This window comes from Amblyomma mixtum, chromosome 2, assembly GCF_055824585.1.
Source record: "Amblyomma mixtum isolate Tamu chromosome 2, ASM5582458v1, whole genome shotgun sequence".
NCBI lineage: Eukaryota > Metazoa > Arthropoda > Arachnida > Ixodida > Ixodidae > Amblyomma > Amblyomma mixtum.
The window spans coordinates 308,391,334-308,416,993 of NC_143013.1; the positions used below are offsets into that span (position 1 = coordinate 308,391,334).

Consider the following 25,660-nt stretch of genomic DNA (forward strand, 5'->3'; position numbering starts at 1 on the left):
TGTGGCATGTTTTTTTTCTTCTTTGCAACAGCTATGAAACTCCGTCAATTTAGAGAAAGTGAGACAATGCCACTTCCTAAAATTTCCTGAAACTCCATAAACATTTCCTTTCCGCCAAATTTTATCCAATGAATTTCCTGAAAAAGGAAAAATTTCTCGAATGCAACTCAAAGTTTCCGTGATGTTATTCTAAACTTAACTTTGTCAAGAGGCCCCTGTTCACCGTACACTTGTCAGTTTTGCCACACAATGGCGGAGTGAAATTTTTCGCGAGCCCAGCTCTGAACAAGAAATAAATAAATCACAAAAGAAAGGCAAGAGGATTGGCCGTACGGTCTCCTTGCTGTGCGGGTCGAAGTTGTCGCGTATGAAGAGCGCGCCAACAGCCATGCCCATCTTCTTGTTGGCCAGCTCGACGCAGTGGTTCCAGCGTACCTTGTCAGCCGACACGCCCAGCATCACCTTGCGGAAGGCGTTGCGCTTGTGCGCGTACTCGCCGTCCAGGTAGGAGAGCAGGTAGTTCACCAGGCGCCACACGGCGAAGTTGTGCAGCGTCCTGCGCAGCAGCAACACGTCTCCCCACTTCACTCCGTCTTGCTCCGGACTATGCCCGAAACTCCCCGCGGGAGTTCTTTTATTCCCCACGAAATAAAGCACCTACGGAAGTTATTTTACTCCAGTAGCTCCCCACAGGAGTTCTTTTATTCCCCACACAGTAAATACCTACGGGAGTTATTTTACTCCAGTAGCTCCCCACGGGAGTACGGTTCGAGGCTGAGCGGCGTACGTGCGATAGGCAATCAGTGAAGCAAGCGAAACGACAGATTCAGAGCTCACCAATCAAAGTGCTCTAGTAGCTTCGTTAGTTCGTTTTTTGGTTAGCTAACGAAACTGTGCATCACCTCTGAAACATGGTTTGGTAAAATAGAGTATTTGCAGTGTTCGGAGGGCAGTAAAGGCACGTGGACTACCCGCTAGGAGCATCGCTGTCTATATGCTTTGAGGAAGGAAGGAAGGAAAGAGGCTTTAATGGATAATGGAGAGGTCTGCCTGGTTATAGGCCTGGCATGCTACTCCAGGTGAGGATGAAAGAAGAGGGTGAAAAAAAAAAAAGTGACATCAAACATACTCAACACTCACGCACTCTCACACATACAATGATTATCAAAGTATGTTCACTAAACCCGTGTCCCTTAGAAAAACTAAGAGAGCTTTTGTCCCTCGCTCAGCCGAAGTTACATCAGTCCAGGGTCCAAGGACATGCTCCAGGAGCACGGGGTCGTCCTGACGAAGTCCTAAAGCACCTAACAGTGCCTTGCGATGAGTATTAAAGATTTGGCAGTGGCAAATCAAGTGTTCAATATCTTCGCGTACACCACATGTCGGGCACAGAGGGCTACTTGATACACCAATTTTATGAAGATAGAATTTAGAAAAGGCAACGTCCAGACGAATTCGGTGCAGGCAATTACAGTCACGTCTATTTAAATTCCGGGGCATGCGGAATTCACAAACGGGGTCAATGCGAAAGAGGGGTCTGTATTGACGCCGCGGATCACACCACAAAGAGCGTTGCGTTTGCCAGGCTTTAGTAGCGAGAAGTCTTGCGCCATCACTACGGGAAAAGGGTATCGGTAGAACCAAGGAGGTGTCGCCATGCGCCGATCTTGCTGCACCGTCAGCACGATCATTGCCTGCGAGGCCACAGTGAGCGGGTAACCACTGAAGCACAACGCGATGACGTAACTCACAGGCCTCGGTGTGTAACCTATTTAAGTCATCGACGATCTGCTCTTGAAGGCTTCCTGGTGAATTTATCGCCTGTAGTGCAGCGCGAGAGTCACTGAAGGCAACCCACGCTGTTGGCGGTTGTTGTAGGATGTAAGTAAATGCAACACGCAGAGCAGCCAGCTCGGTAGCAGTAGTCGAGGTGCGGTGACTGAGTATCGCTGAAATTGTGGTGCATGTCGACGGAATCCAGACGCCGATCGCAGATGACAAGGACGTGACAGAGCCATCAGTGTAGATGTGATGGTGCGCATTGTAGCAACTATGAATGTGCTCAAGCGCAAAGTATTTAAGTGCAGGATTGGGGGTGTTTGTTTTTCTTTTAATGCCAGGGATTGTGATCTTAATTTTCCATGCTGCATACCTCCAAGGTGCGGTGGAGGTTGTGACAGGACGCTGGTACTGTGATGGGAGAATGTTAGAAATTTCCTCCATGCAGTACTCAGCGAGTGGGTGGTTTGGTACACGAGCCACAAACCGCACCTGGGCACGAAGGAGCTCCTGGGTTAAAAGCACTGATGCCGATAGACGTCTGCTCTCAGCTAGAGTACCCATTGTGGAGGTGTTTTTGGGAAGGCCGAGACAGATTCGCAAGGCTTTAGCTTGCATGGCTTCAAGGATTTTAATATTAGTTTGCGAAATACCCTCCAGAGCTGGGAGACTGTAGCGCAGAAGGCCTTCACAGAGGGCTCCATACAGTCGAAGTAATGATGGTGTAGAACAGCCTGTTCTGCTGGTGGAGAGCATACGAAAAATAGAGGCGTAAGAGCAGAGTTTGACTTTCATCTGTTGCACAACTGCTGTTTCATCTGTTGTATGCTTTGAGGAGCATACGCACAGTATCCGCAGCTATCCTATCGTCACTGAACCAAGTGTAAGACGGAATAAACTCATAAACGGACGCTCATTTTCTATTTAGTTGCAGAGTTTAAGGAAACTCTACCTGCTTGCACAGTAGTTTCGACGTATGGCATATTCAAAGCTTGCCAGGCCTCCCGAACGCATACTTCGCAACGATAATCTTTCCAATACATACGCAATGCGTTACATACGACTAAGCGGCGCACATGGCAGCCTTGACTGACTCGACAGCGGCATCTTACTGGCAGTCGAATATAGTGAATCATGCCCACTTTCTATGCCTTTCGCGCCTGATATAAGCGAGACATTCAAGCCTAGGATTCTTGGACACCAATTTTAATTGTGAGGCAGCTGTAGGTCATTGTAAGGTACTGTTATGAATATATTGAAGGTAACTGTTCATTCTTCCACTGCGTGCCAAAATTTTCCTTTTAAATTTTGTCACTGCCTCGCATCGAGAAGCTAAGACTCCTATAGAAAACCTATGGGCAGCGTTTTTGACGATAGCGATAACGTCGTAGAAAAATAAATGCAAGCCTGCCGAAGGGAGCTTTGTGCATATATTGATTGTTATACTGAAAACTTACGGCACAAGAAACAAAAATTGTGTTAATAAACTATTTGCAGTCGAAAAATGCGGTTGTCCACAATTTATGTGTGCAAAGGTCCAAATTTTGAACACGCCTTCGAAGTGTCTGGAAACTGTTCTAAGCATGCGTGCGTTAAAAGCGTGTCTCGCCTTTTGTCGGTGTCGGTCAGTATTTTGCCGACTTGCTGCAGGTAGGGCACCGAGTAGACGACCAGCGGTTCGTCTGGCGTCACTTCCACGGGTAGGAACACCGCCAGGTACTCGGTCCAGTTGAACTGCGCACCCGTGTGTGTCGTCCAACGAAGCAGATTGGGCATGCGAAAAGATAAAAAAAAAAGCAGAAACGAATAGCACGGTGTGAATGCAACGATATATATTCTTCCCTTCTGTTTCTGTGGCGCTGCTTGGTCGCTGTAATTCAATGATGTTCCATTAGTAGGCTTTTTTGTTTCAGGCAACTTTAGGACTAAATGACGGAGCCGCAGCTTGAAAAGAACGAAAACAAGAAGGAACGCACAAGACAGGACAAGCGTTGATGCCCTCGCTGGCAGGTCGTTACGGCAACGAGGTTAACCAGGGTGACGGCTGAATCGCGCTGAGTTTGTTGACATAGCAAAGAACTCGACTTCGGGTAAACACGTTGAATAAGGACTTTTGTCTGGGCTGGTTGGTGCATACCTAAGTGACGGAAACCACGGCGTGTACAGGACGAAGAATTTTGTCTTGTCTTCTAATAAGGGAGTAATTAGTCGTTGCCATCCACCCGAGCGCAACCATACAGCTACAGAGGAAAACTATACATCTTTCTCAGAAACTTCGTAGTTAAAGAAAAATTCGTCCTGGTACGGGGTTCGAACCCGGGACCACCGCTTCACCGGAGCGATCACTCTACCAATTGAGCTAATCGGGACGGCATACTTATGGTAGGGCGAGAGCGAACTGATCAGTAACTCGAAGTGGGAACTGTGATGGTCAAATGTTTTAGGGGAATCCCCCAAGGTGGAGTAGACAAAAGTCCTGGATGCTCATGAGCAATTACTTCCTTGTTACAAATCTACTCAACGATTCACGGATTCCTCTAAACTTTGGCCCAATACCGTTACCACTACTAGTTGTTGATGAGTTCCCTGTCGTCTTACCATCTGCTGACCGTCCTGGTTAGCAAAGTTGGCAGAACAAATGCCCGAAGAGATGGCGGTCCCGGGTTCGAACGTCGGACCAGGACGAATTTTTCTTTAACTACGAAGTTTCTGTGGAAGCTGTATAGCTTTCTCTTGTAGCAGTACGGCTGCGCTTGCGTGGCTGCTAATGAGCATTTACTCCCTTACTATAAACGACCAGCGCTGTACCCGGTTTCCACGTTTGCTAGTCCGAATAGTCCTGATTCACTTCCGACACAGTGCAGACAAAAGCGCTTGCGGCACAAGTCACGTTGCAAGCGGATAAAATGCGAAGCTATATGCAGAATCGTACCACGGGCACCATTTCGGACAGATCTCGCAGTGTCATCTTGTTGTAAATGGAGCCTGTGTCGTGCCGGTCGGCTTCGGGCACCGATATCTAGAAAAAAAGAAGAAAGAAAGGCACGCATATATAACACCGTGCGCACTTTGAAGTCATGGGTGAGCTGAGGAAACGCCATATTCAAAAGATCTCTCGACTGATCAGTTTGGTACATATTACACGTTTTTAAAGTAGAGAAAAGCCTCTTTTAGAAGAAGCTCAAAAAAAAAAAAACGGATGCAGGAGAAGACAGGACTGACAGGGTCTTCGTCTGCGTCCCTATTTTTAGTTGTGTTCGTTTTGCAGGGTAACTTGAATATGGATAGTGCGGCGTGCCACCAAAGCGCCAGACTAGTAATCAATCCAATTTTTTTTACGGGCCGTGATGGAGATGACGAACAAATCGCCCGAGGTTGCAGTTAATGAAAAAAATAAAATTGACAATATTTCGTTCCTTCATGGCTGCTCGGAGTGGAGCCCATTGTGTTCGCCAGTCGGCTAGCGTGGCTGTATTGAAAAACTTAATTTAGAAACAAAGTATAAAAAAATAAAGCTCATATTCGAGAGAACCGCTGGCGGTGAGCAGGAGAGAAAGAAGGGATCTTCAGACGAATTTCAAAAGAAAAAAAGAAAACAAGCATATAGGCAGCTGTGGGAGCAGGGAGACAAAAGAAACGAAGCTAGCGACCTCGAGCGGCGCCACGGCGCACCAGAGACCCCTGTTCGCCTTGTCTGGACGCGTGTGTGCATGAACCATAAAAACGTTTTTCAAGGCAAACACACTGTGCAGAAATATGCCTAGCCAGGTAAACGCAACAGTATAAAGGGCACAAGCAAACCCTGTTCAATGGAGGCTTGGGCTTGTTGAGTTTTATGGAGTATAAACAACTAAAGCCGTCTAGTGCCAGACAAAGGGTCAAGTCTGTTGTTTTGTTACCTGTTCACTGTTTCACTACAAAAAACGAGCTAAACTTACTAGCCTTACTGTCATGTCGCAGGCCTACCGATCCTTACACTCCTATTCCGCCCCCCCCCCGCCCCCCTCTCCCCTCCTTCATTTCGTATGGACACCAAATACATCTACCCGCAACATGCGTGCGGGTAGATGTTCATCGTACGGATTAAAGGGATTAGCAAGCAGCTGCAGAGTGTGCTTAAAACCAGGGTATTCAGTCAGCTAAGAAGCTATATTCCAACGCTCGAACACTCACTCCCTGAATTCGGAAATTGACCTTCGAAAGAAAAGTCGAAGGTTTCTTTTACCAAGGATCATGCCGCGAGTGTCCTTACATCGGAGAGACAAAAAGATTCCTGGGAAAAGGGCGGCAGCACAAAAATGATATCAGAAAATGTGAAGCTGAACATCGCTTGGAAGGAGCACTCGAAAAAACACAAGGTTTTTTTTTTTTAGAATTGAGACCAATACAAGCCACGGGTTAAACCAACAACTTAGGGTTAGACTCCCTACCAAACGCTTGTACTTGCGGCGTATGCCACATGATAAAGCGCAACCATCGGCCACCACGCTTAAAATTTGCAGATGACGAACGCGTTGGCCGAAAATTTCGTTGCAGGGTAAGGTAAGGTCACCAGGTAAGGTAAGGTAAACAGGGTAAGGTCGCCACTTTTGCCTTTTTCACTCAAGCGATTGAGATATATACTTGTTACGGGCGCGACATCTCTGCACTGCTTACTAGTCGAAGGAAGGAAGAACATCAGAAAAGTGACTGTCCCAGCTGTGCTCCTCAAAACAGCGATGTTTCGATTCACGCGGGTGTATGCATAGTGGCTAGCCATAATATACTCGTAACTGCGAAGCCATTAAAGCGGGTCAAACAGACGCGACTGCGCACCCCGTCAACCGAATCCCTAATTTTCTTGAAAGGCAAAAAGAAAACGCCGAAAAATAATGTGGGTTTCATCGTGCTCTACTGTCTATCAAAGAGCCTGTTTATTCCTTTCTTTCACAATTCTGCTTTTTTTTTGGTGGCTATTCCCTCTTCTTCCCCCCTCCCCGGTGGCGCCCTCTGACGGCGGAATAGCGAATAGTGAGCACGGTGCACACGCTCACGTTTGCCAGCTTGGTCTCGAGGGCGAGCACCTGCTCCATCTGCGGCTGGGCCTCGTGCTGCTCTGCGCCCAGCAGCTGCGCCACCTCGACCATGAGCCGGTGGTAGGCGCGGCGGTCCTTCTCGCTGCTCTCCTTCAGGTAGTACTCGCGGCTGGGCAGCCCGAACGCCAGCTGCTGGTCGATCTGTGCTCGACACACATGCATAGGGGTCAGCAACGTACGGCGCTGTGTGGGATTAAAGAGTCGTGGCGTATCACACCACGCTGCATTAGCACCGTGCATGCTTGGAAGGCAGCAAGACGTAGCTAGTGTAAAGCATAGGGATAGCTCCAAGTGAAAGGGAACAGCTTATCTGCATTCAACCTATGATTACTCCATAAATATGGCGAAAACACACTTTTACTGCAACAGCAGTGCTACTGTCACGCCCCGGAAATCTGGTGTCTGTTGAAGTGAAGCCTCGAGTCCAAGCGAGGAATCTCCACCCTCCACTTCCACCCTCCATCTACATCCCCGGAATTCTGGTGTCTGTTGAAAATTCTGGTGTCTCTTGAAGTGAAGCCTCGAGTCCAAGCGAGGAATCTCCACCCTCCACTTCCACCCTCCATCTGCATCCCCGGAATTCTGGTGTCTGTTGAAAATTATGGTGTCTCTTGAAGTGAAGCCTCGAGTCCAAGCGAGGAATCTCCACCCTCCACTTCCACCCTCCATCTACATCCCCGGAATTCTGGTGTCTGTTGAAAATTATGGTGTCTCTTGAAGTGAAGCCTCGAGTCCAAGCGAGAAATCTCCACCCTCCACTTCCACCCTCCACTTCCACCCTCCATCTACACCCTCCGCCTCCACCCTCCATCTACCACCCTCCATCTACACCCCCCAGAGTCCCCACTTGTTCTCTTTGAACTGACTGCCCCCTTTCACATCGGAGCTGCCTGCACTTTTCTTGTGGCCGTTAATTAAGTCTTTTATAAATGGAGTTCCACGAGGACCTTTAAGTTACGGACTCTTAAAACACCTTTAAGAGGTTCCGAGACGACCGGAAGTTTTTTTTTTCTTTCAGAAAACCGATCATGTGAGAGAAAAAAAAAAGTCACGGTAATAACAGAGAAATACCACAGCAAGACATCGATGCTGCCTAAAGGGCACTCGCGGCGGTTTCGAGTAGTCTGAGCGGTGAAAAAAAAACATAAACAAAAATAAGTGGCACATGCAACTGCTACCGAATTTCGGTCGTAATGGAAATGACGGCTTAAGAACCCCGAAACCGTCTCGGCGCTCATTTGGAAAGAAAAAAGCAAAAAGAGGCCAACGGAATGAAGCACGGATATGCATAGCTCCTGTAAGGCAATGACGACGCGCGGCTGTATTCATAAACTACGGGGGAGGGGAGGGGGGGGAGCGCTAGAAAACTACTGCCTTTGCGACTTGCGTAACGGGTGTGCGCATGCAAGGAAAACTGAAACAAGCAACACGCTGGCAGAACAGCCCATCAAAACAGCAGTGACATAACGAAATCACAGAAGTGCAGACGCATCCAACCCTGCCTCTCCAGCTGTAGGCGAGTGGCAACCGAGTGTGTCTGTGTGTATACTGTATTCATACGCTTTTCTTGAAGCGGTGCAAAAAAGCGGGCTGTGACGTATCGGCGCGGAAAAGATTGCCTCGGCAGGCAGTCGCCTTATATATCGCGAGCGTACAGGTGGAGATCGAGGCATTAAAAGGGCGCTGGACTTGGGTCGTACGGGCAGAGAGGGGGGTGGGGGCAGATGGGAAATCGTGAAGTGAGCCGGGGAGAAACTAAGGAGCCCGTATATATCGAACGTGCTCGGGAGCCGCGCTACGGCTCTGTAGCCGCTCCGGGGAGGCAGTGCCGAAAGAGGAGCAGTCGCCAAGGGGTAATGCGGCCGTTGAGACGGAAGTAAATGGCCCCGACGTTTTCCCCCTTCACCTGCGAACGACGGCGCGCGTAAATTCGCTCCTGGTTGACAGGTATACCGCGCGATAAGCCCGCGCTGCGAGAACTCTCTCTCTCTTGGAGGGCGTCGCGAAAAATGGAGGCGGGGCAGTTTAAAAGAGAAGACGTAAAAGAAATGGAGCGATAGCTTTTGGGCCGTGAAAGGCGTGGGCGAGTCCTGAGAGTCGAAGAAGATGAATACATTTTCCTCTTCTTCTCCGTTCCATCGTTTGGCCGCCAAGGTGTGTGGTTTTCGGTGAGATGGTGGAGTGCGCACATCCATCGGCCGCCGTCAGGCGCTCTCCAAGTTGTTGCTGCTGCAGCAGAAGAGGCAGCCTGAGGAGCTGAGATTACGAAGCTACGTGTGTCTTCCATTCGATTTTGAAACAGTGCCATCCACATCCTTTTAGGACTCCTCGACTGAGCCGTCGCCCTTTAGTATAGGGCTAGTAGGTCTGCCGACATTTGAGACATGTTAACTAGCGCAAAAAAGAATGATGCAAATATGTTAGTAAGGATGACAGGAAGCTTTTGTCTTGTCCTCTCTTCCGTCTGTGTTCGTTTGTGCTGGTTAAAAAGTCCTAAATGTCGCCAGTGGCGACGCATACATGGCAGCATGGAGCGGTCGCGCTGCTGTGATGTGGTGACGGGAGGAATGTCACGTTTTTTTTTTACTCGTTGCGCCACCCAGAAGGTGTGCGTACAAGTGACTTCGTATTTCTGTCTTCTCCTATCAGAGTAGCCCTCTAAGTAGCCCTCGGAGGAGCCCTTGCAGTGGCCCTTAGAGTGGCCATCGGAGTAGCGAGGCCCTGCTCATGCAAAAGTCTTTGCCTTGCATTAAATATCCTCGTGCGTGCGAAGCGCGCACTGCAGTGTATGGAGAGAGTTCTAGCACGACGCATACATGGCAGCCATTGGATAATGTTCCATGCTTAGATGAAAGTTTTACACCTCAGTGAAATCGCGACCATAGTTGTCATCGTGATCATTGTCATCAGCAGTATCACGGCTCAAGTCCCTTTAAACTCCGTCAGACTGTCAACTTGATCTGAAGTTGCATGCACGAAATGCAACTGAAAATAAATTAATTCTTTTTTTTTTCCACGGTAGGGGTACAATTCGAGGCTGACTCTGACGCCCACAAGCTTCATGGTAAGCAGGGTCGCTCTTTCTTCGTGAGAGCTAAATCTGTACCATTGGTCACCTGAAAAGTCGGATGAGGCAAAGCGCCTATGCGTGTGTCTGGCCATTCACTTTGTACAGCCAAGCTTTGGCGCCCCTTCCCCCCTTATGTGGAAGGAGTGCAATTGCCTCCAGGCAGTCAGTGGACCGCCAGCAGAGGGTGTGTTCCCACCTGTATAATGTTGACGGAGGAGTTCTTGTCGTCGGGACCGACCCACTGCTCTACCACGACGCCCTGGTCGAAACGGCCGCGCAGGTCTCCCAGCAGCCGCTCTATGCCCCACGGCGGCGCCGTCCAGTTGGGCTCGGTCACCGGCCAGCCGCCCAGGCTCTTGAGGACCACACGCAGGGGCTGGTCGCCGATCTCCTCGATCACGTCTGCGCACGCGCCGATCGAGCGCGGCTCTCGTCTACCCATTCGTCCGTCCATACGACCAGACTGAACCGCATGCGCCCGCTTTGAGTGCAGAATTGTTAATGATGATGATGGTGAACTTTTGTGGCGCAAGGGCATCTGCGGCCAAAGAGCGCCATTTTTAATGCCTCCAAGTATAACGGGTACCACTCTCTGTTCCAGTGACGCAGTGCCGAGAAGTACAGCTTTCAGGCAGTCTTGCCGGTAAAAGTTAATAAAAATTGTTCATTAGCAAGCTGGAGGCATACGGGCCGCCGCTGCTTGATATAAGACTACAAGACGCACTTTTGCTACTATTTTTGTTACTATATCACTTGTACGCCCCGTACCATCTTAAAAGGACACTAAGGACAACATAAAATTATTGTCTTCAGTAAAAAAAAAATGATCCTTGGCATTTATTGGGTATATTCACGTTTTCCGGCAGCAAAACACGCATTTATCGCCTGAGAGAATTGCATTTAAAAATCTTCCCGCCAGTCGATTCAAACTCGTGACGTCCATACCGAAAAGGATAGGTTTGAACTATCTTAAAGTGAATGGAAATGTAGTGTAAACTCTGGGATCCGGGTAAAAACTGGTGTTGACGCACAAATTTTACTTGCGAAATTAGCCGGTGATGGCGACACCAGTACTTCGTTTTTTTTTTGTTTTTTTTTTTTACAAGCTTACAAAACCACTGTGATTAGAACACCGCACCCTATCGATGGAGTCCCACTACTATTTGTCGCCAATGTTCCTGTAAGTGCCTTGGCTTCCGATGAGAGTTTAGTTAGAATGGAGGGAGATGGTTGTGAAAGCGTAGCATGCATCAGCGCGGAGGCTGTATATATTGTAAAATATGTTCCTCTCTCTGTATTTTGAAGTCCTGATTTAGAAAAAAGGGGACTCTACAAATTCAAATTGCGCACTTTGTCTCAAAATGATACGGTGCTTAATTGTCGCCAAATATGATGCAATTGTCAACTAACTTTGGCATACGAAAAAAAGAAGGAAAAGAAAAATAGCAGGAACAAGAGTCTTACTCAGTTTCATGCACGAGTTGTAAAGCGTTTTTGCCTTGATGGTGGCGCTGTTGTCGTAAGGGTTGGGTGGCTCTTCAAGCAGGTCTGCGAGGGAGAACGAAGCGTTCTGTATCAGCCGGGAGAGCCAGTCTTTTTTTCTTGGGGTGTGGGGTAACAAAATAGTAAACATACATATCACCATGCGACCATTGCCAAGCATTGAGGGGTGAGTTTTGCCTCTATTAAAACATCCTACAACCTGTCAGCCTCACTTAAATTGTTGCATATAAAATCATAAATGCAGACAGATATAACACAATCAGAATATAGTAATAGGTTTACTGAAACTGCAGTACGTGGTTTGTTATTCTTTGGATCACTCATCCCTGCGGCTGCTTGGTGCGAATGAGTTGACTTTGTGTTAGTTTTTTTTTTAAGCAACGCGTCAAATGTCTATGCAAGACGAACGCAGGACTTCAATTTAAATTTGCAGTGGGAAGAAGAAAAAGTAGTCGAGGGAGCATTGAAAGTTATGAGAGGTTTCGATAAGTGTTTGTCTCACGTTCTTGACACGCGCACCCCTCATACATTCCATCACATAATGCAATTTTTTTTTTAGTTTCAATACCAAAGATGGTACAATGACGCAGTTGTCACCCTCACTGGTAATACTAAGGACGTCGGATATACTCATGTCCGGGTTCGTCTTGCACATGTCCAACCTGCGCCCCTTTTTTCCCTGCTGCCCAGAGGCCTCAAAGAAAGCAGTTTTTTTTTTCATGAATGTGGATGCGAACTTGTTTGTGCAATTTTTTGGTGTGGCGATATTTATTGCAAATTTACAACGAAACAATTGTTTTGCTTTGGATGCTATTGCAGTATCTTACGAAAATTCAATAGAGTGAACATAATTTCGATTTGGCGGTCAAATGTTTAGGGCAATCCCACAAGGTGGAGTAGATTTTTAATAGAGGAGTAATTACTTATTAATTATTGATCAATTCGCTCTCGCCATACCATAAGCTTGCCGTCCCGGTTTGCTCAGTTGGTGGAGCGACTGCTCCGGTGAAGCGGTGGTCCCGGGTTCGAACCCCGGACGAGGACGTATTTTTCTTTACGGAGTGTCTAGCGTTCCGTCCAGACGGAACATTTGCTGCTGCTGCAGTTCCGTCCAGACAGAATATTTACTGCAGCTAGAGTTCCGTCCATACAATAGACAGTTTTAGTTTCACGTACGTAGAAGCTTCACGTAAGTAGAGCGCTGACGGGTCACCAGTGCGCATGCGCAGAACGTGAAGTGTCTGCGTGGTTCGCACGGACTTAAATGAGATTCGGATCTTTGCGTTGCGGTCTGTCTTCACGTTGCTTGCGTACGTGGCGTTGGCAAGATGGCGGCGCCCTGCCCGCCCGCTTCACAACGATAACAGCTTCGTCGCTAAACCCTCGACGTGGTATCATGCTGTAAACTGCTGTATTTGCCTTCAGTTGGTCCATTCTTGCTCTCGCATGAAGTTTTAGGTGAGAACTAGCTTTTGTTTTCCAGATAGAAATCCGTTTCAGCAGTCCCTAAGCCTGACGGAGAAGCGTTTGTGGTCGTCATAGCAACATATCGAGACCACGCGAAGCTCAAAACCTCGCGGGATATCGCGAGATGTCGCGAGACCCTCGGCACAGCCAGCGGGAAAAGCAAAACGGAGCACGTTTTGGCTACATACATAGAGCTATTATACGCTCCATACGCAAACGTCGTCAACATGAGTGGGACACCAGGGCGCCTTCGCTTCTCGAAAAGCGATGATTTCAATATGCTGCGGGACGTAAAGGAATGCAATCCCTTTGAAGATAACATGCAACATACAGTTCGGTGGAATGAAATCGCTCAAAGTTTCTCAGAAGAAAGGGGCAAAGTATTTACCGCCCGCACTGTGGCTTGGCTCCGCTCCAAGCAGCTCGACTAAACAAAATTAGCTTTCTTTATCTGTAGTAGATGGCGCGGCACAACATGCTAGCGCATTATTTAGTTTCTATGGCACATCTACACAGTTTGCTTCCCGAAAAGTGTAGCTAAAACTGCACGAAGCGACACGAGCTAGACTGCTCACGTTTACGTGTGTGGATGTTCTACGTACGTAAAACTGTCTAATGTCCGTACTGTCCATACTATACAAAATGTGTGATTTCTACCCACATAAAGCATTTCTTTGCCTCTGGAATAGCCAGTTGACAAAGCTGTATCCAGATGTTTTCTCTACGCATGTATACGGCACCAAAACATCTGTCCGCGTACTGCGTTTAGTTGCATCATCGAAGGTATAACTTCCGTGCATGCATGCAGGATCGGGAAAATGACACTGTTAGAAGCAGAGTGCAGAAACTCTTTGCGAAGTGATGTGAAGCCCTGTCTGTTTGTGCTGCAAGATGGCGCAGCGCGAAAAAGACTGAGACATACACAAACGGTCAACAAGCATTATGCAAACGCACCAACAAACTCAAGCGAAAACTCGTTCTATTGCCATTTCTCACTGACTGCTTGGAAAATAAAATGATGCAGCAGAATATCCTGTCACACATAGGGCGGAACAGGATTGCCACTTTTTTAAATGGATATGCAAAAGTCTGCAAGCAAACTGCTTTCCCAAACCCTAACGCCAGCTTTAATTCCGCCTGGACATAACTCTTGCGGCAGATAATGCTGGACGGAACTGTATGGTGTCAGATACAGTTCCGTCTGGACGGAGCCCCATCGCTACATGCAGTTCCGTCCGGACGGAACTCTAACGCAAATTGTAGTTCCGTCTGGACGGAACTCTAGCCACAGCCTTTTCTTTAACTACGAAGTTTCTGAGAAAACTGTATAGTTTTCCTTTGTAGCCGTATGGCTGCGTTGGGTGGATGTCAATGAGTAATTACACCCCTATTACATAATTTCGATTTTGATGCCACCTTTAATAAGGTGGCAATATTCGATATTTGTCGGAAGCTAATAGGTCGTCAGTAAATACGGACTAATTTCTTCGGCGAATTTCAATGCGAGGACCGTGGAAATGGGCAAACACAAAACGCGAGATAAACACTTGTGACTGAGTTCGCACAAAAAAATAAACACACACAAAAAAAAACGCGGAGAGACCTTTGAGTATGATCTGCAGCTCGTCGGAGAGCACCTCGAAGGTGGAGACGCTCGGCCGGTCCTCGGGAATCTGGTGCCTCTTGTTCCACGAGCCGCACGCGTACTGGAAGAAGTCGGCGCACGGGTCCGCGCTCTGGTCCATGCCGTTGAGCAGGGACGACGCTGTGGGGGACACAATCACCATCACTAGACAGTGAGACGGAGTTCGCGGCCCACATCCGCGCCCCGAAGGCAGCCGTAGCCAAGTAGGAGCTAGTGGAGTATTCAACAAGGGTACAGCCTTTCTTTACCTTCATGCTGCAGATATGACATCGTACATCACACGAGGACCAATGATTAAGGGGCAGCTCACAGGTCGACGTACAGCCTTTCTCAAAAGTTTGGAGCCCAGGGGGGTTTGCTTCTGAGCCTCACTGTGGTTCGTGATGCATCTCCAGCGCTTCAAATTTCCTCTGGGTAACAAGATTTCTGGTTCTGCCTCCTTCAATGGGTAAGACTTCCCAGAATGCCTCAGGAGTCCTACTGCAAGGCTAAGAAGTAAACCCCCTGGGCTTTAAACTTTTGACAAAGACTGTACCTTTCTGTTCACTATACTGTCGCACAGCCGGTGATTACTAGCGCTGCGTTCGATACCACAGACCTCGCCACTGATACGCGGCGTCTTCAAAGAGCGTTCAGCGTAGAACCGAGCTCATGAATGTGCAGTGGAGCCTTGAACGGCCAGCGGTTGGGAATTGGCGGTGGATAGCATCGCCCGTACTTGGCTTCTCGGCACTGAAGGCACGTAGCTGCCCCGCCCAGTCTTAAAAGACCACCTGACGAAAGGCAGTGCTCATGAATGTTCAGGGAGCCATGAACGGATGACTGCACTGAAGCGAACAGAAATACAGCCTCAACTTGGAATGTTCAGCGGCGCAATTATCATGTCCCTATAGCGCTAGCTTTTCCCGCTCGCTTAACGCATGCTCGGCCGCGCGCGCCCAGGATTCTCGATGGCTCCGGTCTGCCTTACATAAGGATTACGACGAGTGCGGATCCACGCCATTCGCATGCAGATTAGCCTGCAGCAGCCGAAGCAGGGGCAGTAATTAAAGTGAAGGCGGTTCCCTCTTTCGCCGCGGCTTGGGGATGACACGATCCACCGACTCTCAAGGGTGCGAGGAAGAGCGTACGTGTGCGCTATGTGCCTGCTGGATGGGAAGTAGACACGTTTGCACTTCCAACCTGTTGACGGCTAGAGGATTTGGAGCGTGATATCGTTACCACACTAAGCTGGCGCCTTTGCCCCTGATACAGGTTGGACATATTCAACGTGTCATCGTGGGAAAAGGCTGACAACACGATCAGGACGAAACAAGATGAGAACTGGGAAGAGGTGAGATCAGGTGAGGTGTCCGCTCCGTTTCAGGAATCAAAAGCATTTCATCCTTCGTGCCGGAATACATCACAGCCACAGGTCCGATATAGTTCACTCAAATTGAACGGAAAAAGCGAGCCACGAGTCAGCGCTTGTCCTCGCTGTTCCTTCTTCGTCTTTTCACTTCGATCGCTATTGTCTACCGTGCGTATCAATCAAATCGCCAAACTTTCGGCTCTCATCAGAGAGAAACAAGTTGGAGGACTTAGGTCAGTTCCTTAAAGAAAAAATGGTGATCGATATCGTTCGTTTCAGCCGGAGCTTACCCCGCCTTGGAAACTGATTCGTGCTGTGCCGTCGTTAAGCTTCAAAATGATTTCATGTCTCATATACTACACGCGAGCACAGAAATTCATATGTTCACCAACCTGATGCGGAATTTTCTATGCTTTTTTTAGACTTCTTGTTTAGTTTTCTGGAATTTGCGAGGTCATTAAAGATAAAGGAGGAAAGCCACCAGAGCCCGAAGCCAGGATGCCTGACTCAGCACGAAGCAACTTCATATTTGGAGCAGTCCAGCTTTCTTTTCTTGTTGCATGAAGTTGTACGCTTAGCAGATAGACTATCTCTTTATCTTCCTGCCGCTAGCCGTAATCAACTCCAGGTGCACAGGCAGCTGGGACTCCTCCTTCCTCGTCCAGAAAATCTCCATGTCCTACTTCGAGGCCGCGTTGTGATGAGGTTGGTGCAAGCGCGCTCTGCAAAAACGTGCCGCTCCAAAATCGAAGTATACTCCTACTCCTACTCGAAGTATACTCTTACTTTGAAGCGCTGCGCCTGCGACTGCTGCAAGTTCTGCAGTTCAGAGTCTCGTGGGTTCTCGAATGCTGAAGAGCAGAGGAGCTTCTTGATGTTACGTGATGAAGCGTTTATTTTCCTGTTTGGTTGAGAAAGATTTCCGAACTATTCTGTGTAACAAAAGGGAGTGCTCAATTCCTTGTGCGCATGCTTTTTTTTTTTTCGATGCCTAAGCTTGCAATGCGACATGCATGAAAACAAGGAGACACGCATCCTTTCCTGTGTGCGTCACTGCTATAGTAGCATACAACTCAAGAAGTAGCGGCAGATGCCCCTCAAGGAGGCCCTCCAGCAAGAAGCGTTGACCAGTTTTCATGACGCTGCGGTCAATCCGACCAAGTCTTGGTTGTTCTATTTTCATCTACCGCCGCCTCCTGAGATTTGACGCTAGTAGGTCAAAGGGGATTAACCACGACGTCATGAGAATCGGCCGACGCTATTCGCTGGAGGGCCTCCTTTGAAGGGCATCTGCCGCTTCTTTCTTGAGTTGTGTCCGACTATAGTAGCGCATTTAGTGAGGGATTCTATGAGGGTCAGACCGGTTTGCTCAGGTGTATCTGCCACTTGTTGAGGTTGGACGAATCGCTTCAAGATGCGAACTTCATTCCTTGCAGTGATTCACAGGCTTGGAAAGCCTTACAGGGGAAAAATTTCGAGCTCAGAGTGTCCAAACAATTTGTTCTGGTTCGTACGGGCAGGTCGGAAGCTATGTGCACGCTGCATATCGGTCGGACCGCGAATAGCGGCTTCAGTCTTGGAGCTCTTGCTGCATTTGACCGCGAGGACAATACTCGTAGATCAGCGTGCAGCCGTTTAAGTGCTAAGAATATTTCAACGCTTGCTAAGAATCAGCAGTTTACAGGAAATGAGTTCCTGCTAGGTGTGTCGATGAATAATTACTGAACACTATACAGCCCAGGCCATCTGCAGGAGCAGGTAAGTCTTCCTTCTCGAACGCCAGGTTACTTCCACCATTCTCCTACGGCGTCCATTTCGTGACGCCTCAGAAAAGGGAAGCGGCTGACGCCCATTCCGCTGAAGGGCGTCGCACGTCGAACCCGATGCTTCGAGCCCAGGAGCCACCGGACCGTGACTTGGACACGCCGCGGACTTTCGAAATACGACGAGCCCGAACGTGGCCCTAGGCGTTTGTTTGCCTCTTCTGAGATGAGTGCATGATGGGGAGGAGAGAGCCAGGCTGCGTGCTAAAGGCAGGATTGCAAAGAGAGCACGGAATTGGATTAGTACGGAGAAAAAGAGGGTTTCTGGTCGGAGTGCGTCCTGCTTGACTTGGCTCAGCTTGAGCGTGGCGTTTTGCCGGCTGGCGGCTATTGGCGTCCTGCGCACCCATATCTTCGACGCGGCTACGGCTGCGACGTGCTTCTTCCGACAGCCAGCTCGCGTCACCCCCTTTTTCCGCCCCGTTCGCGCGCAAATGAAGCGAGCGGCCAGAGGGCGCTGCCTCCTGGCCGGCTTCGCTGATGCGATTGGGGAGGCCCCGCGCCAATGGAGCGCGAACGGGGTCTCTAGCGTGCGTCCACCACGCTCGCGTGACTCGGTCGTCGCAGCGCGGGAAGCCGGGGAGCGAGCGCAGCGAGCTGACGGGGCAGAAGACGACGCGCTTCTCTCCTCTCTGCGATTCCTATTCCTGCGCCAACGCTCCCCCCGATCTCTTCCCCTTTTCCCCATTTTCTTCCCTAGTGGTGCTGTTGTTTGCGCGCTTTCTTTTACTCCGCTTGTTGCGGGTTGACGCGATGGAAAGGAAACGGGAGGAGGTGAGCCAGGGAAAGAAAATGCGAGTTGCTTTTGGGTGGAGGGAATCACAAAGATGGAGAGAAAGAGAGTCAAAAGGGTTGTTGCAAAGACCTGGAAGTGGAGTGCAAAGAGTAACAGAGACGGCGTGGGGAAGGTACAGTGGGGAGAGGCGAGGATCGTTCCTCTTTCTCCCTATGGCGTCTTCGTTTGGCATCTGGAGGTGGGCTGAGCGAAGAGAAACAAGGTGCTGTCGGAAGAAGAACAGTAAGGGGTTAGTAAGAAAACAAGCAGAGAGAAACGGTGGGTGCCAGAGCTGTCGCGTGCTTGCATCCATGGGCGAAAGCGAGCTGTTTTCTCAGGGGCGACAGGGCGTGCGACAGGTGGCTTCTTCTTTCATTTGTCGCGACTTTCTCCCCAGGCCCCGCCACGAGGACAGATAGACCTCTTTTTTGTTTCTCCCCTTTTCTTTTCGCGATGCAATGGATGGAGTGGCACTTGGGCGGAAAAGGAATGTGCGACTGATTTGCCTCCTTTATTAGGGAAAATTGCGTTTCTTTCCTGAATTACCCGTCTGACACTGTTTCTTTTACTCCGCTCAATGAAGGTAACCATCTGAATATTCCGCGGTTTACGGGGACCCAGCTGAAAGAGGCATGTCACACGTTTTGTCGCAAGTGTGGGGAAACGGGAACCCAATGTTCCTGCCAGGCCTTTTATCGAGGGCAGAGCGAGCCGTAAAATAAAATGGCATTGTTTGGTCGGCAAATGAGCTGCCAGTTCTGGAACGTAACTGACGTCGGCACCGGGTGCCGGAACTTCACCCGTCAAGTGACTTGTCGACGGAAACGTTTTATGATTGCTGTTCCCTAAAGCAAAAGTCAGAGGAAGGGAACAATGTTTTAATTTTTCCGGCTTTTTTTATAGGGAGGGAAGCTATTTATTTTTATTTGAGGGGGAAGTAAGAAAAAACTGCAAGCACACGGAACTGTTTAAGTGCGTGATTGAATTAAGCATTTTTTTTTTTCAGGACTGCAAATTTATGTAGGAAAAGGTGTTATCGTAGACGGAATTTACGTGCTAAATGTTGATGTCAAAATCTCGTTACTTATTAAATGAATTTTGTACAGAGTTTATTTTCTTTTATCGCGTTATAATCATGTAAACTTTTTTTTTGTTATAATTGCCCGCTCTGCTTAGCCATTGTTTGGCAATATTTTTTAAATAAATAAATTGATTACTTCGTCAGCGCAATTTTTCCTTCCAAAATTCTCTGTATGCATGACATGGCCGAGTAACTCGATCTATTTCCGTAGTCAAGGGTTCGACAGAATCCTGTCTGGCGAGGGAGAAGCATAGTGGTAAAATAAAACATACACTCGCCAAAGAAGAGGCCCATTCCGTCCATCTTTCATTGTGAACAAGGGACCCGTAGGGGTCCCGAAACGTCATGTTTTAAAAACCATCTTTGGCGAGTGTATGTTTTATTTTACCACTCTATTTCCGTAGCAGACATTAGCTATGCATCATAGTTATTTTCTTGTTGAGAAAGCAAAATCATGACTTTGGGTGGGGGGCACTTCGTGTATCATAATAGCGTCTGATATCTAAGGTTCTTTTTTTTTTTGTCTCAAATAATTACTTCCGTAAAAATGAACCGAGTTTTAACGTATCTCACCTGTTTTTACGCACTCAGGGGTCAGGCAGATTCTGGCGGTGGGGTCTGAAAAAAAAAAGAGCAAAAGAAATGATCTGAGTGGTATACTTACCACACGCTGTCACTTAGTAATATTATCTTAAACTATCTAGTTAATACGAGCACGCGCAAAAACTACGAGGGATGAATGCAACTGAAGAATGTTGGCTCGTGAGAAAAAGAACAGACTTCGCCGTTCCCAGTCTTCACATGAGATCACTGTGTTTGGGCAGCATGTCAACGCGCCAGTTTTTGGTTACTACAAACAACGGTGATGCCCGCGCCGTCTACTCCACAGGATGTTCTCTGTAGAGCTAGCGCTTGATATCTCTACAAAGCGATCATAGCAAACCTTGCTCGAAAAAAATGATGACCAGTTTATCAATAGTTCTGGCACTGAATGCTGCGCTGTGATGGTGGGCGGATGAGATTAAGACATCTGCGGGGATAGGGTGGCTGCAGCTGGCAACGGACAGGCTTAACTGGAGAGACATGGGAGAGGCCTTTGCCCTGCAGTGGGTGTAGTCAGGCTGATGATGATGAGAAGGAGGATGATGATCATGATGATCATGATCATGATAATGATGATGAGGAATGCTGTGACGAATCCGAGGTTGGAACAGGACATTTTCAGGACACACCCACTGTGGAAGGTGCGGCTTGTCTCAACCGGTTAGCTCCATTGGTAGAGCGACTGCTCCGGTGTGGCGGTGGTCCCGGGTTCGAACCCCGGACCAGGACGAATTTTTCTTTAACTACGAAGTTTCTGTGAAAGCTGTATAGCCTTTCGTTGTGGCCGTATGGCTGCGCTCGGGTGGACGTCAATGAGTAATTACTCCCTTATTACGAACCAATAAGTGTCGCACACCTCTTGATTTTTTTCCACAAATCCTGAGATAGGCGCGACCGAATGCAAATTATAGCTGGTGTTCACTCTAAGATGAAACAAAGTCCTGCCTGTAAAGCAAGGACCCGTGCAAGTAAAAAGTGTGGCTTGCAGGTTGAAATTTGTGACACGTTTCTTGGCTAAGGGTCAGCGTGTTCGCCATTCTGCCACATTTTTCAGAATCTAGTTCACACTTTGCTCGAGTGAGCACGATGCGTCTGCACGAAATAGCGTTCCTCCGTAGTCGAATGGATGCGCTGAATGGATCGTAGAGAAAAATATTCGTTTCTTTCAAATGTACACCAAATTGAGAACTTTCCTCTCAAGCACATTGGACAAATGGAGCTTCCACATCGAGGAGGAGGAGGATAAAATTTTATTGCTGGCATAGAGTTGGAATAGAGTAGGTCGCAACGGGCTGAATCCTCTATACCTGATCTCATTGAGTTCAAATTAAATTGAATTAAATTTATGTCCCTTTTTCAACATGGTGGCACAACTGAATAATATGAAGAAGGTGATCCTTGGGTTATTCAAGCGTCAGATGTAAACGCTCAGTCGAAAAAAACAAAAGGACCATGTCAAAAATACAACAAATTGTTTTTTAGTTTTGTCGTAACGACAGATTTTTCTGCAGTGTTGTAGTTTTTCTGCAGTACTGTTGTTTTTTCTCTAGATCTGTAGTTTTTTTCTACAGTAATTACACAAAGTTTTATTGTTTTAAGAAGTTTTTGGTGAAAAACATTACAGATAATCTGTTGTGAGGGCAGAAACATTTTGTTGTGTTTTTCGACTGGGCGTGAGTGGCGATTTCGAACTTGCGTCGCTAAATGCGAGCTATGTTAGCGATGTTCAACCAAGTGGACCGACAGTATTTTTTATAATAGCTAGCTTAGCTAATAGAGTGACTTCCGCGGACAGGCGATAGTCCTTGGTCCGGGCCCCGGACCAGGATGGATTTTTGCTCAGCTGCGCAGATCCTGAAGCTTGTACACGTCCCTTCGTAGCAGTATGCACGGTTGCGGTCGGGAAAATGCTAACGGCAATCGTTCATTGGTCGGGGGACCCACCGTGGAAGACGAGCCTGTCGGCGGGCATCCTGGGAGCCACGAAGGCCAGGTAGGCGAGCACGCAGCACGCGGCCGCCAGGAGGGTGACGAACGCCAGCAGGGACAGGTCCCGGGCGCGCTGTCCAGCCGAGGGCGCCGCGGAGCCCAGCGGCGGCGGCGGGGGCTTGGCGTGGCAGTCGCTGAGCCGCTGGGCGCCCCCGGGGAAGCTGGCGCACGACTCGTCGCGTGACGGCTTCTTGCTGGACAGCGCGGCCAGGTCTCGGCCTGCCGTCGACAGGATGGGCAGGCTGAGCACGGCGTCCGGCCGGCTGGCGTCCTGGTACTGCATGGGGAACCAGATGGATCACCAGACCCGTCGACACGAGAACGCTGCGGTGCGCGCGAACTATATGTCTCGATGCCCACATTCGTTCCAATTCTTGCAGCGTGCCCTTATACAGTAATGTTCAACAACATCAAAAGAAAGTCCACTGTTGCGCATCGAGGGATTTGTAACTACCCGGGGACCATCTTTATTTCAACCTTTCTGCTGTCACGACTTCGACACTCTTGATCCTTACTCAATCCCTCTCTTTCCCCTTTTTCATCGCCTCATCCCTTCCTCCCGGCGCGGAGTAGCCAGTAGTAACCCTGTTCTGATAAACCCATCCGGCCTTCCTTTTCCTCTCTCTCTTCCTCGACGTTTCCCGCGCACCTCTTGTACCTTGCATTGCAGGGACTGTCACACCCTATTTCACATCTCATTGTCCCAGTGAGCCTTCCACGGCTCTCCTCTCGATACTTTCCTGCCCAAACTATTTAGGAGGCGTGGGAGGCCGACTCCACCGCCATCGGCTATCAGTAGCTGGCCCGAACTCCACCAGCCACACCTCTTTAACAGTAATGCGTTTCTCTCTCTCTTATCGCTTACCTTGCCATATACGCTGCCCTTGACTCTGTTACCCTTCCCTCGGACCCACTCTGTCACTGCAAGGAGCCTCTGGTTACTTGCGCCGCTCATTACATGCCCTACCACAACCGTCTTCTTTGCCTCAGCTATCAACTCATGTTGGTCCTCTAATCCGCGCTGTTCTCTCTTTGTCTGTTAAGCTTACAGCTATCAGTTTCCTTTCAGTCCCTCACCGCGCTGTTCTCATTCTCGCCCCAAAATATCTTGCTTAGGCCCTGTCTCAGCAACGGCAGAATATTTTAGGTTACGGGATACTGCCACCCTTTCTTGAAGCGCTCAAAGAGCGTACGCAGCGCAACTAAAAGACCCGAGACGAACCGGAGTGACGGGTGAGGGCGTCCTGCGGTACTCGAGCACCGTGCTGAGCGGGTTCTCGTGCACGGTGACCTTGAGGCCGGCCTGGGTGGCCTGGTAGGTGAGGCCGTTGGGCATGCGCTCGCCCCCGCTGGGCGAGGTGCGGAAGCTGACGGCCACCGGGTCCTCGGGCGACGCCATGTCCGGCAGCGGACCCTGCTCCAGCCGCAGGACCGTCGTGGACGCCTCGCTCCACTCCAGGGTCAGGCCGGCACTGGGTCAGTCGCACTGCGCAGGCGCCGCGGGGAATCCCCTGCCCTTATCCACCGGCGTGGAACACAACGGTGTGACAATACCATCCATCCCGAACACCAAACGAATTTTCACCGTCACAACATTAGAGAAGGTCTTCATATACACCCTGGGTGTTCCTGACACGCGTTCTCTCTTTTTCCTCGACCACCCCTGTCCCCTCCCCTGCATGCTACAAATGCCCTTATCCCCATTCTGATTTGGAACATTTTTCCCCCCGCCCCGCTGCCATTTCATGCCGCTCCGCTAGCGCGCGGCGCGAGATCGCTGGCTGGATGACCGAAGCTCGGACCGGCATTTTGGCTAGCTGTCGCTAAGTTCCTTTCCCCGGAAATCCTGCTACAATTTGGTGGAGCTGTGCTGGGTACAGCCTTTGGCCAACGTCCTGGAGCTTCGCAGCAGAACGATCGCTCCAGCCATGTCCACCGACGCAAGCCAGTCATCTTCCCTTTCGCCTACGCCCGTCGTTTGCCCTGGCGCTCTCCGACAGCGGGACCCAGCCATTTTTACCGGGTCCGATGATCACGACGTGGAGGATTGGCTTGCCTCCTACAAGCGGATAAGCGGCCACAACCGGTGGGACGACGCCATGAAATTGAACAACGTGGTGTTTTACCTCTCGGACGTGGCCAGCCTATGGCACAGGAACCATGAATCAGACTTTACCACCTGGTCTGCCTTCAAAAGAGCCTTTTCTGACATCTTTGGTCGCCGCTGCTCATCTTCCTCTTTACACCCCCATTATTCGTACCCATCTCCCCCGACGTAGCGGGCCTGGTTGGCCTCGGACCAGCTGACGGACCAGTTGGCTTAGGGGACCCTGGATATTTAGCAGTTAGTCCCTTACGGAGACGCGCAGGAATGCCGGGAATACTCGGCTTCAAACGCAGGAAAGAAGCGGGAGAACGGTGCAATCGATGCCAATGCGAAAAGCCTTTCTTAACGATCGCCTTGAGGCTTCTCAAGGTACGGCAGTCGCTATTGTTTCCAGTTCGCAAAGGTTTATTTCCTCACAAAGACCTATTTCCAAGTGAGCCGTGAAAATGATTCCGAGATATGGCTAGTATACGGCGATCGGCGCAGAACACCGCCTTGCAGTCTTCTTCCCTATAGTGCGTACTCACTATGACTGCCTCTTTGCTGGATATACTTCTAACCTATATGAGAGAAGCCAACAGCCACAGAAACCAAGTGACACGAGGGATTTTTAATTAAATTATTTATTTTGTGCTGTTGTTCGATTAAGAATATTACTGAATATGTTACCGCTTAAAGCTAATTGATTAGAAAAGCAGAAGAAAGAACAACCACATGCCGCCGGTGGGATCCGAACCCACGACCTCAGAATTACGCGTCCGGTGCTCTACCGCTGAGCTACGGCGACGGCTGTCAATTCTTCTGCTTTCGGGGGTATTTATGTTTACAAATAACCCAACCTTTAGAGCGTTCACCAGCGCCACCCCGCTCTTCAGCGGCGGACGTAGCACGTCCTGAGTTACCGCTGATGTGACGTAGAACGTCATCGAACGGCGAGAGTGGAAGCTGTGTGAGAACCCTCTTATGCTTCCTATGGCGTCAAGGCTGCCAGAACCGATGACGTTCGATGACGTTCTATGTCACATCAGCGGTAACTCAGGACGTGCTACGTCCGCCGCTTAAGAGCGTGAGTGGCGCTGGTGAACACTCTAAAGGTTAGGTTATTTGTAAACATAAATACCCCCGAAAGCAGAAGAACTGACAGCCGTCGCCGTAGCTCAGCGGTAGAGCACCGGACGCGTAATTCGGAGGTCGTGGGTTCGGATCCCACCGGCGGCATGTGGTTTTCTTTCTTCTGCTTTTGTAATCAATTACCTTTAAGCGGTAACATATTCAGTAATATTCTTAACCGAACAACAACACAAAATAAATAAATTAATTAAAAATCCATCGTGTACGTCCCTTGGTTTCTGTGGCTGTTGGCTTCTCTCATATTTATAACGAGCCCCTCAT

The 25,660-nt window shown here is 49.2% G+C and overlaps 1 protein-coding gene across 1 annotated transcript in view; it reads right to left on the reverse strand.

Moving 5' to 3' along the window:
• The window catches only part of LOC149364889 (neprilysin-1-like), a 75,191-nt gene that overhangs the window by 14,589 nt on the left and 34,942 nt on the right, over positions 1–25,660 (reverse strand). Inside the window, exons 2-11 of the mRNA XM_089570215.1 lie at positions 23,384–23,647; positions 22,117–22,438; positions 20,143–20,187; positions 14,498–14,659; positions 11,389–11,472; positions 10,121–10,326; positions 6,813–6,995; positions 4,712–4,798; positions 3,389–3,513; positions 334–556 (exon numbers count right to left, since the gene is read on the reverse strand). Of these exons, the coding sequence (XP_089426341.1) occupies positions 334–556; positions 3,389–3,513; positions 4,712–4,798; positions 6,813–6,995; positions 10,121–10,326; positions 11,389–11,472; positions 14,498–14,659; positions 20,143–20,187; positions 22,117–22,438; positions 23,384–23,560 (1,614 nt within the window). The 5' untranslated portion in view covers positions 23,561–23,647. The remainder of the gene's footprint in view (positions 1–333; positions 557–3,388; positions 3,514–4,711; positions 4,799–6,812; positions 6,996–10,120; positions 10,327–11,388; positions 11,473–14,497; positions 14,660–20,142; positions 20,188–22,116; positions 22,439–23,383; positions 23,648–25,660) is intronic.